The sequence below is a fragment of the Chiloscyllium punctatum genome, chromosome 26 (assembly GCF_047496795.1).
Source record: "Chiloscyllium punctatum isolate Juve2018m chromosome 26, sChiPun1.3, whole genome shotgun sequence".
Taxonomy (NCBI): Eukaryota; Metazoa; Chordata; class Chondrichthyes; order Orectolobiformes; family Hemiscylliidae; genus Chiloscyllium; species Chiloscyllium punctatum.
Window position 1 is genome coordinate 28711944 of NC_092764.1, and position 15896 is coordinate 28727839.

The 15896-nt window shown below is 41.2% G+C and overlaps 1 protein-coding gene across 7 annotated transcripts in view; it reads left to right on the forward strand.

Moving 5' to 3' along the window:
* The window catches only part of pmfbp1 (polyamine modulated factor 1 binding protein 1), an 829187-nt gene that overhangs the window by 388575 nt on the left and 424716 nt on the right, over positions 1-15896 (forward strand). For all 7 annotated transcript variants that reach the window (XM_072595986.1, XM_072595983.1, XM_072595987.1 and 4 more), the window contains one exon: positions 13618-13701. In XM_072595986.1, coding sequence (XP_072452087.1) covers positions 13618-13701 — 84 coding nt within the window. The remainder of the gene's footprint in view (positions 1-13617; positions 13702-15896) is intronic.

The following is a 15896-nucleotide window of genomic DNA, read 5'->3' on the forward strand; positions in this document are numbered from 1 at the left end:
TACCTGATGAAGGAGCAACGGTCCGAAAGCTAGTGCTTCCAATTAAACCTGTTGAACTATAACCTGGTGTTGTGTGATTTTTAACTTTGAAAATGCAGTCCAACACTGGCATCTCCAAATCATGCCCTTATCGACCCTCTCTGTTACCTCTTCAAAATCTCCAGCAGGTCAGTAGAACGCAATTTTCCTTTATCAAATGAATGCTGGCTCTTCCAAATTAACCCATATTTTTCCATGTGACCAATTTTGTCCAAATAATTACTTCCACAAGTTTCTCCTGTCACCAAAGTTAAACTGATTGATCTGTAATTGCTCAGCTTATCTTCACAAAGTAGCCACCCCACTCTACAAGAAGCAAAATTAGTCCACTTAACTTTTCTTTGGGCTCTATTCCTGATGAAAGGCTTTTTCCCGAAACGTCGATTTTCCTGCTTCTTGGATGCTGTCTGCTGTGCTTTTCCAGCACCACTCTGATCTAAACTCTGGTTTCTAGCATCTGCAGTCCTCACTTTTGCCCACTTAACTTTTCTGTCGTCATTGAATCTACTGAAGGCTAGGCCTCAATTGCCAGTCATTAGGACCTAGAAGATATTGTCCTCTGATCGGTTGGCAGCTTCTTTCAAGTCTGGACTTCACTGTGGAGGTCTGAAATAGAAAATGAACCTTGTCAGCTCTTAACAAGCTGATTTGATGAGTTTTCTTGATAGGTACAGCAAGTCAGTCGTTATTGTATGCCACCGGCCCACGCACTTAGCTCACAACAAAAATTGCTGGAAAGTCTCAGCAGGTCTGGCAGCAGCTGTGGTGGGAAAGTAGAGTTAATGGTTCAAAATTGTTCTGAAGAAATGTCACTGGACTACAAACATTAACTCCGCTTTCTGTCCACAGCTGCTGAGTTTTTGCAGCAATTTCTCTTTGTGTTTCTGATTTCCAGCATCTGCACTTCTTTGTTTTTTTTTGTTTAGTGTCCCACACTCATGATGTTGACCTAGAGAATCCTGACAGGTGCATCTTCAGGTAGATGGTCTCAGACATTTACACTGTGGTCGATAATATCTGCATTTTGTTGTCTCTATGACTTCTATTTGCAACCATCAAGGTTACCATGGCTATGAATTTCTATACATTGTTATTATTCCAAGAATCAGCTGTGAATCTTCTTTGTATCTTACAGTCACCAGCTTATCATACTTTCAGGCAGGTTATAAAGGTCTTCTTCCAGAGTAAAGGGCCTGTCTTAATTTATTGACAGAGGAAGCAGCAGAGGCACAGATCTATGTGGCTATTAAGGCACTAATACATTACTCAACCAGTTATCCAAACATCAAAAACTCTTGGAGGAGCATTTAGGTAGAAACGTAGAACATGGGAACAGAAGTAGGCCATTTGACCCCTCGAGCCCGGTTCGCCATTTAATGTGGTCATGGCTTATTAATTATCAAGCTCAGTACCCCGATCCTGCCCTCTCCCAAGATCCCTAGATCCCTTCAGCCAGAAGAGTTATATCTACCCCCTTCGTTAAATGCAATGTTTGGCCTCAACGACTTTCTGTGGTAGAAACTGTCACAGCCTCACCACTCTCTGGGTGAAGAAATTTCTCCTCATCTAAGCCTCAAAAGATTTACTCTTTATCCTTAAACTATAAGCCTTGGTTCTGGAATCCCCCACCATTGGGAACACACTTCCTGCATTTAATCTGTCCAGTCCTGTTGGAATATTGTAGGTTGCATGAGATTCCTCCCTCATTTTTCAAAACTTTAAGCACTGGTGCACCAGAACAGCCAGGTGTCTTCAAACATTCCTCTTTTACAAACATTCAAGTTTAAATTGACAGATTCAAATTCAATTTGACAGATGTTGATAAGATGTGTCCCAGAACATTGTAGGAAGCTAGGGGAAAGCTTGCAGGGCCCCTTGCAGAGACATTTGTATCATCAGCATCCATGGGTGTAGGCCAGAAGACTGGGGGGTGGTTAATGCTGTGCCATTATTTGAAAAAAGCTGCAAGGGAGAGCCAGGGGACTGTAAACCAGTGACTCTGATGCCTGTGTAGGTAAGCTGTTGGAGGGATTCTGAGAGATAGGATTTACTTGCATTTCAAAAGGCAAGGACTAATTCGGGACAGTCAGCATGGCTTTGTGTGTGGGAGATCATATCTGACAAATTTGATGGTGTACTTTGAAAAGGTTACGAAGTTAGATTGAGTGGTAGACCTTGTCTACCTGGATTTTAGCAAGACCTTTGACAAGGTCTTGCATGGTAGACTGATTAGAATGATGAGATCACATTGGATCCAGGGAGAGATAACCGATTGGCTACAAAATTGGCTTGATGGTAAAAGATAGAGAGTGGTGGTAGAGGGTTGATATTCAGACTGGAGGCCTGTGACAAGTGGTGTGCCACAACGACCGGTTCTGGGTCCACTGTTTGACATTTATATCAATAATTTGAATGAGAATAAAGGAGGCATGGTTAGTAAGTTTGTTGATGACACCAAAATTGGTCACTTCTGGAATACTGTGTTCAATTGTGGTTGCCCTGCTATAGGAAGGATGATATAGGAAGAAATTGTTCAGAAAAAAATTACAAGGATATTGCGAGAACTGGAGGACTTGATTTATAAAGGAGACGTTGGATAGCCTGGGACTTTGTTTCCCGGGAGTGTCAGAGGCTGAGGGGTGACATTGCGGAAGTTTGTAAAATCAAGAGGAGCATAGTGTCATAGAGATGTACAGCATGAAAAACAGACCCTTCAGTCTAACCCATCCATGCTGACTAGATATCCCAACCCAAGCTAGTCCCACCTGCCAGCACCCAGCCCATATCCCTCTAAACTCTTCTATTCATATACCCATCCAAATGCCTCTTAAATGTTGCAATTGTACCAGCCTCCACCACATCCTCTGGCAGCTCATTCCATACACGTACCACTGTCTGTGTGAAAAAGTTGCCCCGTAGGTCTCTTTTATATCTTTCCCCTCTCACCCTAAATCTATGTCCTCTATTTCTAGACTCCCTGAACCCAGGGAAAAGACTGTCTATTTACCCTATCCATGCCCCTCATAATTTTGTAAACCTCTATAAGGTCACCCCTCAGCCTCCGACGCTCCAGGGAAAACAACCCTAACCTGTTCAGCCTCTCCCTATAGCTCAAATCCTCCAACCCTGGCAGCATCCTTGTAAATCTTTTCTGAACCCTTTCAAGTTTCACAACATCTTTCCGATAGGAAGGAGACCAGAATTGCACGCAATGTTCCAACAGTGGTCTAACCAATGTCCTGTTCAGCCGCAACATGACCTCCCAACTCCTGTACTCAATACTCTGACCAATAAAGGAAAGCATACCAAACGCCTTCTTCACTATCCTATCTACCTACGACTCCACTTTCAAGGAGCTATGAACCTGCACTCCAAGGTCTCTTTGTTCAGCAACACTCCCTAGGACTTTATCATTAAGTGTATAAGTCCTGCTAAGATTTGCTTTCCCAAAATGCAGCACCTCTCATTTATCTGAATTAAACTCCACCTGCCACTTCTCAGCCCATTGGCCCATCTGATCAAGATCCTGTTGTAATCTGAGGTAACTCTCTTCGCTGTCCACTTCACCCCCAATTTTGGTGTCATCTGCAAACTTACTAACTGTACCTCTTATGCTCGCTTCCAAATCATTTATGTAAATGACAAAAAGTAGAGGACCCAGCACTGATCCTTGTGGCACTCCACTGGTCACAGGCCTCCAGTCTGAAAAACAACCTTCCACCACCACCCTCTGTCTTCTACCTTGAGCCAGTTCTGTATCCAAATGGCCAGTTCTCCCTGTGTTCCGTGAGATCTAACCTTGCTAATCAGTCTCCCATGGAGAACCTTGTCGAACACCTTACTGAAGTCCATATAGATCACATCTACCACTCTGCCCTCATCAATCTTCTTTGTAAGTTCCTCAAAAAACTCAATCAAGTTTGTGAGACATGATTTCCCACGCACAAAGTCATGTTGGCTATCCCTAATCAGTCCTTGCCTTTCCAAATACATGTACATCCTGTCCCACGGGATTCCCTCTTACAACTTGCCCACCACCGACGCCAGGTTCAATGGTCTGCAGTTCCCTGGGTTGTCCTTACCGCCCTTCTTAAACATTGGCACCACGTTAGCCAACTTCCAGTCTTCCGGCACCTCACCTGTGACTATAGATGATACAAATATCTCATCAAGAGGCCCAGCAATCACTTCTCTAGCTTCCCACAGAGTTTTCGGGTACACCTGATCAGGTCCTGGGGATTTATCCACCTTTATGCATTTCAAGACATCCAGCACTTCCTGCTCTGTAATATGGACATTTTGCAAGGTGTCAACATCTATTTCCCTTCATTCTATATTTTCCATATCCTTTTCCACAAAGTACTCATTTAGTATCTCCCCCACTTTCTGCGGCTCCACACAAAAGCTGCCTTGCTGATCTTTGAGGCGCCCTATTCTCTCCCTAGTTAACTTTTTGTCCTTAATGTATTTGTAAAAACCCTTTGGATTCTCCTTAATAAGATGAATCACCAAGGGCTTTTTCCAAGGATAGTTGTGTCCAAAACTGGAGGTCATAGCTGTAAGTTGAGAAGGGAAAGATTTAAAAGGGACCTGAAGGACAACTTTTTCACATAGAGGGTGGTGCATGTGCGAAATGAGCTGCCAAAGGAAGTGGTAGAGTCAGGTGCAATTACAACATTCAAAAAGATGTTTGGACAGGAAAATTATTTGGAAAGGTTTAGAGGGAAATGGACCAAATGCAGGCAAATGGACTAGCTACGTTTGGGATACCTGGTCGGCATAGAAAATTTAGGCTGAAGACTTTGTGTCCATGCTGTACAACTCTTCAACTCTTTCTTGCAGGGCTGTGCTCAGTTCCCAGTTAGCTGAAGGTCATGATACCCTCATTCTGCCAGAATTCAGGTGCTACATCTCTTTAGGCAAACTTCAAGATTCATGATTTGTGGATGGCTATTGGACATAAGAGTTATCCTCTAAAGAGATGGTTCTTGATGCTTGTCCAGTTCCCAGACATAGATGCAAAGACAGGACAATTAGAGCCAAATACTAGCACAAACCTGCACTGAGGTAACCATTGGCCTTTGAAAAATGTGTCTTAATAGCCTTGATCAGTCAGATGGTGCCCTGCAGTAAGAATGAATAAGGGTATCCCTATGGGTGGTCAACTGCTGCTGTTTCCAAGCTGCACAACATGATACTATAAAGAGGACAGGAGCTGGATGAAGAGCACCTGTGATGCCACTCTTCATCACAGGAGTGTTTTGCCCTGGTTTCTTTGAGAGAGAGATTGGGGTAAGGCGCCAAGCAGACCATGAGAAGATAAACAACTTGCAAAGCTTTGTGTCTTTTTTTTTAAATTTGGAACAATAGAAGCAGCCTGAGTGGGTGTGGTCAAGCTCTCACAGATTGGCAGTTGTTGCTGGGATCTCTACAGGGTGGAAGGCAGTGAATCTCTTCCAGCTGCTACATTCCCTCTGGGAAGCTGCTGCATGTATCTCTTGTTTGTCAACAGGATTGTATATGAGACAATCTGTTTTTCTGCTTTTTTACCACAGGTATTTTTATAGGATGTTACAACAGTGGAAGAGTTAATTAGTAACAGTTACTGTATCTATTATTCTGTTCAGTTTTCCAATAGAGTTAAGTTATTCCAAGTTCCTCTTTCTTTTGTTGTATTTTAACAATATTATTTGAATAAATTGTGTTTTGCTTAATGTCGAGTAGTTTGACCTATCAAATTGCATCTGGAACACATTACCTTATTTTTACCTTTAAAATAAGAAAAAAAGGGTCTAGGCTATCTTCTTAATATATTTTAAGAGGGCCTTCTCTACTCTATAACACATAAGAAAAAGGGAGAGAAGAATGAAGCAGGAGCTATGAGGGAACCCAGTGCCCAGATTTGATAAGATCATTGAGGCTTTTTCAGCTGGGTTTTTGATTCAGGTTGGCTCTCAGACTTACGACTGATTACTCTGTGATGTAACTTCCATCTGAAAGAAACATTATTCATGCAAGTTGACATGTGTATATCCCAATTCTGGTTTTTGAGTTAGTGACTGGTAGATTTTCTGTGTATCTGAAGTTAATAATTAACTTAAGTATTTCTGTAGCCATGTTGATTTCTTTTAAAACAGTTTGAGGCCTGTCTTTAGAGTGAATGGGTTTTGTGTACCACTGAAGGACTTTTGTTCATATTGTTTCATAACCCAGCAAGGTAAATAATGGGACCTCAAGGTGTCAGGGACTTCTGGAACTTGTTTTTTAAGAAAAATACCCATAGCTTACAGAAGGAGACAGTTGGGTTCAAACCAAAACAAATCAAAATATGATATATCAAGCCGGGATAGAATAACTTCCAAAGAGAAATTTCAGAAGAAAGTAAGAGGAATTCGTTACTGCAGCTTGCAACAGCCAAAAACAAAGATTGCAACAGCCAAAAACAAACTAGAAAAAAGCTGAACTGTGAGAACATGTATTTGGAAAGGCAAGGACTGATTCGGGATCGTCAACATGGCTTTATGCATGGGAAATCATGTCTCACAAACTTGATTGAGTTTTTTGAAGAAGTAACAAAGAAGCTTATTGAGGGCAGAGCAGTAGATGTGATCTATATGGACTTCAGTAAGGCGTTCGACAAGGTTCATGCATCTTGGAGTGCAGGTTCATAGCTCCTTGAAAGTGGTGTCGCAGGTAGATAGGATAGTGAAGAAGGCATTTGGTATGCTTTCCTTTATTGGTCAGTGTATTGAGTACAGGAGTTGGGAGGTCATGTTGCGGCTGTACAGGACATTGGTTAGGCCACTGTTGGAATATTGCATGCAATTCTGGTCTTCCTATCAGAAAGATGTTGTGAAACTTGAAAGGGTTCAGAAAAGGTTTACAAGGATGTTGGAGGATTTGAGCTATAGGGAGAGGCTGAACAGGCTGGGGTTGTTTTCCCTGGACCGTCGAAGGCTGAGGGATGGCCTTATAGAGGTTTACAAAATTATGAGTGGCATGGATAGGATGAATAGACAAAGTCTTTTCCCTGGGGTTGGGGAGTCCAGAACTAGAGGGCATAGGTTTAGGGTGAGAGGGGAAAAATATAAAAGAGACCTACGGGGCAACTTTTTCATGCAGAGGGTGGTACATGTATGGAATGAGCTGCCAGAGGATGTGGTGGAGGCTGGTACAATTGCAACATTTAAGAAGCATTTGGGAGGGTATATGAATAGGAAGGGTTTGGAGGGAAATGGGTCGGGTGCTGGCAGGTGGGACTAGATTGGGTTGGGATATCTGATTGGCATGGACAGGTTGGACCGAAGGGTCTGTTTCCATGCTGTACATCTCTATGACTCTATAACTGACCACTGCCCTTCCATGATTAAACTGAACTCTTCGACACTGCTGCCCTTATGACCTCTCTTCAAAAAAACCAGGAATAAAATAATCTTTTTAAAGTAACAGCATCATCACAGTTCTACAAATAACCCATCTCCTTTTTTCTTTTAGCCCTTCCTACAAAATGTTGAATGGTCTTGGATACTCAGTTCCAAATTTTTGTTACCCGGTACCACATCTACGTAATGACACTTCAGTCATAACCTATTTGTTTCAATTTATACAATCAAATTATCAACCTTTGTACTAATGAAATATGCATTCAGAGAGTATCTTTAATTCTGCTTTTTAAAACATTATTCTCTATTCTGATCCTATTTGAAGCTTATTTTTGCTTTGTATTTTGTTTTGGCCTTCTACTCTTCTACTTTCTTTTACCCTTTATGTTTCCATGGAAAATAACTTCCCTCTCAGGTTCCATCCCTCTGCCATCAAGATTTACCACTCCTCACTAGGATGTTATCCTTGATCCAGTTAAGATGTAGCCCACCCATCTTATCCAGACACCCTAACTTGCTCCAAAACTGATCTCACTGTCTCAAAAATTGAATATCTTCCTTCCTACACTAGTTCACCAATCACATGTTCAATCACTTAGTTCTCCAATTTCTATGAACACGAGCATGCAGGATGGGAAGTAATCCTGAGAATTCAAATTTTAGGAGGTCCTGTTTTTGAATCTGCTTTCAGGGCCTCATTCCCCTTCCTACCCAAGTCATTGGTAATGATATCCACTACAGCTTCTGGTTGTTCACTTCCCCCAGATGAATATCCTGCAACTGCTTCATGACATGTCACACACTGGCACCAGGGATCCATGTACATGTCGGCATGCTGCTCCTTCCTCCATTCAGAGTCATTCTGCAAATAGCTCTCCAAGATATTGACCACTCTCACAATGGATAATCCTGTATGCTGAAAACCCTAAATCATTTCATAGCACAGGCTCTGTATCAATTCATCCAATGATTGCCCTTGACTCTGTAGTGCCTCAGGGATGTTAAAGTCGGAAACTCATTTGTCTCTGACACTCCACGGTGATGGTCTATCTGTGACTCCTGAATTTCAACATCTTCACTTAATGAAGCATGGCTGTATCTGTCCTCTGGGATGGCACAGTGTAGGACTGTGTTGGGACACTCAGCAATTCTTCCACTATTAACCCTGCAGGACACATAGGATGCCAGTGATGAGAACTCAGGGTGTTCAGCAAATAGATTAGTACAAACAATTTCCTTGATGACAGCAATTCAAGAGCAGGTTTAGTTGGAGACAAAAAAACTGTAGACTCTGGAATCTAAGGTAGACAAGCAGAAGGCTGAAAGAACACAGCAAGCCAGGCAGCGTCAGGAAATGGAGAAGTGAACGTTTGGATGTAACCCTTCTTCAGAACTGGGGGTGGGTGTAAAGGGAGCTGAAGATAAAAAGAGGGGTGAGGGGTGGCAGGGTAGTGAGGTAGAAATAGGTAAACACAAGTAGAGGGTATGACCTACTTGGTCAATGGGAGGAATGAATCCGGTTGGTGGCTGGAAGGAAGGGTTGATCAGAGGAATGGAAGGGAGGGGGAGGGGTGGGGGAGGGGCAGGGAAGTGAGTTGGGGGATGGGAAGGAAGGTTATTTGAAACTGGAGAACTCAATGTTGAATCTTCCAGGCTGTAGGTTGCTCAGGCAAAAGATGAGGTGTTGTTTCTCCAACTTGCGGTCTGATTCACTGTGGCAATGGAGGAGGCCAAGGCTGGTCATGTCGGAAAGGGAGTGGGAAGGCAAATTAAAATGAGCAGTGACTGGGTTGTCAGGTTGGTCCTTGTGGGCCTGGCTGAGATTCTCGGCAAAACGTGCTGAGTTTACATTTGGTCTCACCGATGTGGAGAAGACCATATCAGGAGCACCAGATACAGAAAACTCGGTTGCTTGTCCTGATATGGTATTCTCCACATCGGTGAAACCAAACGTAAACTCAGGGATTGTTTCGCTGAGCATCTTAGCGAGGCCTGCACGGACTGACCTGACCTCCCAATCACCCCCCCATTTTAATTTGCCTTCCCATTCCCTTTCCAACATGACCATCCTTGGCCTCCTCCAGTGCTGCAGTGAATCAGATTGTAATTTGGAGAAACAGCATCTCATCTCCCACCTGGCAGCCTACAGCCCAGAAGATTCAACATTGAGTTTTCCAATTTCAAATAATCTCCATTCCCATCCCCAGACTCCTGTACCAGCCCGTCCCCCAACTTCCATTCCTGTGATCGACCCTTCCTCCCATCAACCAACCAGGTCATGTTCACCTATCCCTACCTCCCCTTTCCCCCCACTCACCATTTCTCTATCTCACCTGACACCAGCCTCCAGTCCTGAAGAAGGGTTACACCCGAAATGTTGACTTCTCCACCTCCTGATGCTGTCTGGCTTGCTGTGTTTTTCCAGCCTCCTAGAGCAGGCTGCATGGTGGCTTAGTGGTTAACATTACAGCCTCACAGCGCCAGGGACCCAGGTTCAATTCCAGCCTCAGGCAACTGTCTGTGTGGAGTTTGCACATTCTCCCCGTGTCTGTGTGGGCTTCTTCGGATGCTCCAGTTTTCTCCCACAGTTCAAAGATGTACAAGTTAGGTGGATTGCCCATGCTAAATTCCCCATAGTGTCCAGAGTTTTGAAGGTTAGCCATGGGAAATGCAAGTTTACAAGGATAGGGTAGGGGGATGAGTCTGGGTGGGATGCTCTTCATAGAGTTGGTGTGGACCTGGTAGCCAAATTGCCTGTTTCTACACTGTAGGGTTTCTGTGAGCCACTGATCATATTAGGTATGAGTTTCTTTCGTGACCTTCATTTGAAGATAGAATTATCAAGTGACCCTGCTCGTCATGACCCCTCAATTTGAATTTGCCCACAGTCTGCCAGGATGACACCTTCATGATCCCCAGTGGTGCCTGTTCTATCAGTGACAGGCTGATCAGGTCTTCCATGTCACCATTCCATCCAATTTGTCTCAAACCTATTGTGAGTTCTGTTTTCCTGCAGTTTGAAAAAGAATCAAGTAGCCAGATCTCCCTTACCCAATTCAATATGACATTGATCAGGACTGTTAGACTTCTCAATGATGCCCACTGTTCAATTGTGCCTAGCATGTGAAGGTGCCTGGTGTCTCAGTGATTCAATTAAGCACTTGTTCTGTAAATGTAAAGGCAAACAATGGGCACTCAGTTTAAATGACACATGTGCATGCTGCTGCATCCAGAGTTAGAGGTCTGTCACCCAGATGTTATATCCCAGTCACTTTTTTTGATTTTATATCTTTTACACCATTGGATCCAAGTCCTCCAGGTTAACTTGTCAAGAGAGGCATGAGAGAATCTGCCCATGGCTGCTGCTTGCTTTTAGAAAAGCCCTGAGTTGCTATGTCCCATGCCACACTAATTTTATCCCCACTAATTAGCATAGAATCCCTAGTGTGAAAGCAGGGCATTCAGCCCATCTAGACCACACCAATTCTCCAAACAGCATCCAACCCAGACCCACTCTATCCCTGCATTTCCTGCAGCTAATCCACTTAGCCTGTACATCCCTGAGTACTACGGGCAATTTAGCATGGTCAATTCACCTGACCTGCACATCTTTAGCCTCTAGGAGGGAACTGACACAGACACGGGGAGAATGTGCAAACTCCACACAAGAATGGAATTGAACCTGGGACCCTGGTGCTGTGAGGCAGCAGTAGCTAACCAATGAGCCACCATGCCACCCAACTGAGCATTAAATTTGTTCCCAGATTAGTTAGGCATTTTAAATTTAAAAATTATTGCATCATTGACATTAGCACGATGCAAAGTTCTGACGCAGAACATTCTGGGTATCTGATTCCCAATTCAAGATTGAAAATTAGCCAATGTAAAGAGACAAAAATGGACACCACATTCTAGACTGGATCAAGCAAAGTTTTTTTTTTAATGACACTATGGTGCTTTTAGTTTTATACTATCATCTCTTTCTCTCACAATATATCCTCTTGGCATAATTCCCGGACCTTTAAAACATCATCCATTTTAACATCTGGGTTGCTTAAGGAATATGTATTCAGAATTCACTGTGGTATACACATGCTTGGCATATAACAATATGAAAACATAACTTGTTTATTATTTTAAATTATTAATTCTAATGAATGGTTCTTGAAATACCACAGCTCATTATCATTGTCCTTTATACAATTTTATAAATCATGGCAGGAAAATTTCAATTTCTTAAAATAATCTATCATGTATTTTAAGGTATTTTGAATACTATTACACAAGGGACAAAGACAAATCTATTTTGAAGCATGTTTAACTCCTGGACAGGTCTCTAAAGTATTTCATATGATTTAAATTTTGATGTGTGGATGTGCAGGTAAATGTGGTATCCATTTTACACAGCACAATTACATAATTATTATCACCATCGCTGAAGATAGGCAGAGTTGATATTTCTTCCCCTGTTCTTTTGGCTCTGTCCATAAACAATATAATCTCAAACTAATAGACACATTTCAGTTAAATCTGGTACTCAGATGGGGTATGGCTCAAAGAAGAACGGATTTGTTTTCAAATGACGATGTGGTTCCCGATCCTGGATGTTTTTTTGAACATTGGAGTTGGGGAAAATTTACTTTCTTTAGCTAATACAAGCCGTTTGATTTAGAATGCTGTTGATTATTCCACTATGTTGGGAAGCAACTCAGCCGCTGTGATGGAATTTGGAAACTATAAAAATATCAGCAGAGTTGTTAGAGTAGATTGTTGAATATGGATTGACCTGAAGACTCTTCCGTGAAGTGGAATCTGTGAACAAACTGATTTCTTTTGTCAGCATTGTAGTTGCAGCACACCAATCAAATAGAGAAAAGCTTCAAGGAAGAACTACCTAATTGCAATAATATTGAGTTAACACAGTAAGGCCTACTGAGTGACATCTTCACTTGTTTCATTTATTCTTCGTGGGTTTGATGAGGGATATTAGTCAGGACGTTGGAAGAAATTTGTCCTTCTTTTAGTGGTGTTGTGGGACTTTTTAATATACCCACAGCAGCAAAACGAATATAGAACAGTACCTGCGAAATAAGCACGTCCCATAGGGTTGACAATTCTACTCTATATCAAAACTAATCTTAAAATGTGCCCATTTTACTTAAAGGCATCATACTGTGCATAACATTTTGCTTTAATTTACTGCAAATTGTTCTCTGGCAGCACTCAAGTAGTGTCGCCAAGGATTTTAATAGTCTTCCAAGTACTATAAAGCGGAACATGTAACAATTTGAAACTGTGATGGCAATCAACAGAAGCTGAAATTTCTGACAAAATATAGGTTATGTAGATTGCAAAAGTACATAATCCACTGTCTTTAAAATGTTTTGATAAATGCAACTGCTGTTCATAGAAAATATGACTTAAGAATTAGCTTAATGATGTCATCCAATAATCAGTGGTGTAAATTGCTTGGACTTTATGATCATGGTTTATTAAAGCACTGAACCCCTTTGTTAGATTATAGTCATGTAGCCCATTTACAAGTATCAATTATCCAGTGTTGCTACTGCTGGACAAAAATATATGTGTTTCTGAAAAGGTTAGTAACTGAAATTGACTGTCTCTCTTTTGATGCTAAGATGACATTGGCATTTTTCTAAACAATGACAGTTAATAAAAAAGCGTAATCTTTCAAACTTCATCTCATTAATTTTAAGTATTATAATGAGGCAAATGCAAAATGTTTAGTGAACGTAGTAAAGTCATGTTTTGCTTGCATAATCCATCATTAGTATGGTGACTAATTATTGTAATTTGTTGCATGTGCTAAGTCCACATTTTATTAACACTGACGTGATGCTGCAAATCCTATCTTAAGTGCTTAACTGAGGCAGTGTGTTTCAGGTTTGCAGTTGTGAATGCAATGTGTACACACAGCTGTAGAGCCCTAGTAAGAGTGTGAACATTTGGAATTTAACAGTATGGGTCATAGGTTTCATTTTGACATGTGTCAGCTGTCAGGACCTAGTGTCAGTTTCATAACTGAAATTTCATGTCATCTGATTAATGGCTTTAATTAAGAAAAGAACCCAGGCATGTGAGGAGTGCAATGGCTGAGAGTTCTTGTTTTCAGCCTCGGTTTTCTTACTGCAAAGCTCATCCTTCTAAATTTACACTCAATTTTCTTCTCTTTTAGGCAGAAGAGACCAAGGTGCAGTTAGAAGGGGTGCAAGTTGAACTGAAGACCATGAGAACGAAATATAATCTTGCAATAAATGAGGTATGAACAATAAATTGAAACTTTTTGAAAATCAAAATATATGTAATGTGTAGTCATGTGCTATCATTTATAATCAGTAAGTAAATTTAGCCTTTATTTCTTAAAGCTGACATAATTGGATATTTGATGAAACAAAGGTTTTTCATGTATTTTGATATCAGTTAAGCTGTGAGCTACTCATTGTCTTGTCCACCTGTCTGGTCTGATATGCCTTTGAGGCAGTCATTGCACTTTGAATCAGTTTTAATGTCTGATAGCATTCTAATATTTTAAAGGTGCCATTTTGAAATTGTGCAGCACAGTGTTATAATGTGAGCAGGTGTGAACATGTAGTCAAAGAGAGCCACCAACTGGGTGTTATGTGGTATCACAACAGTGTTGACTACATTTTAAATTTGATAGTGTATGCCAGACACAAGTCCAAATTTAGCTTTTGAGACTTACGATGATCACATAGAAATTAGAATAAATGTTTCAGATGTTGTCAATTCACATGTTAATGATTAGGGTGATGAGGGTGGATCTCACTGTGGGAATTAACTGATAAGAACTAGACTTATAGTGAGGAACATGTTAAGTAATTAATTTGCACAACAGCAATTCAGCTGTGATCTTGCCTTTGTTTCTGTTGAATCTACTAAATAGCAATTCAATGACTATAAAGCACGCAATTGGATGTGGTGAGGGTTCTGCAGTAATTTAAGTTATTTGTCTTTCTTAAAAGGACAATAGTTCCAGTAAAACGATTGTTTCTGTGAATTTAGTATTCATGTTGCATAAAATCATCCCCTTCAAGGTTTCAAGCAATATAATGACTATCACATTTACTACCTCTTTCACAAATGGGAAAATATTATACTGTAACCTCTGATCCATTGTCAGCCCATTAAAAAAGATATTTTTTCCCTGAGATTTGTTTTTTTTTAATTCACTTTGCAATTTTGCAGAGGACTGTTCATTGCTGAATGTCCAAACATTCTTTTATTATAAGTATTGTGATTTTAAAAATTGACCAGAGCATGAATATTGATTACATAGGTGATTTTCCTGATACATAGGAGTCCAAGAAGAACACATTACCTGTTATTTCTGAGACAATATTCTATCCTTTAAATGAAACTCATCCATATGAAAAATGGTGTGAAAATACAAATTCAAGAACCTGAAGACTGCACACAATGAATTGGAAAAAGGCTCACCTTTCGGATTTCAGTTAAAAGTTCTACCTGCCATAATTGTTTATTTATATCTGACGGCTTCGCAAATTAAGTGCATTTTTGAGCCAAAGAAGAAAGCTTCCAAAGGAAGTATGTTTTTTTTCCCAAATACCTCTCCCCTTAACAGAAGAAATAATATATTTGTCTTCCATTTACTGGTCTTTGTATTGTGAAAATATCAATTTTCCTGCCAGCAGGAAGATCCTTCAGTAAGGTTTCCCTCTCTCCAAAGTATCTTCCTGTATCAATTATACATCCCAGAGCAGCTCCATTGCAACCAGTAAGCTGAAAAGGGTAAAGGGAGACTTCAAATCACTTTGAAGCTGTTCAAGCTTGAGAAACCATGCTGCAGGCTGAATAATTTGCATTCCCTGCCTGTAGCATTGTTTGCTGGATTCAGGTAGGTCTGGAAATGGTCCTCTTGCTGGCTGGCTTTTGTGCTCCAAATGTCTGCAATGGATCTTCTGAATAATATTTTCCATAATTAATGCTATTGAAGTATCCTAACAGTACAGAAAACATAATACTTCATAGTTCTATCAAAAATCTTTCATTATTCTTCTAAAAAGTGCTTCCAGATAAGTTGCTTTATAAATCATACTCCTAACTTGTGATTTACAGATTGATTTGTCAGTGAGAAATAGCAGTAACATTTGTCATAACATGGGGTGGGACGGCGGCTCAGTGGTTAACACTGCTGCCTCACAGCACCAGGCACCCGGGTTCAATTCCCACCTTGGGCGACTGTCTGTGTGGAGTTTGCACATTCTCCCCGTGTCTGCGTGGGTTTCCTCCGGGTGCTCCAGTTTCCTCCCACAATCCAAAAGATTTGCATTGGCCATGCTAAATTGGCCCACAATATTAGGTACGTTAGTCACGGGTAAATATAGGGGAATGGGCTTGGTTGGTTGCTCTTCGGAGGGTCTGTGTGGATTTGTTGGGCCGAAGGGCCTGTTTCCATACTGTAGGAAATCTAAA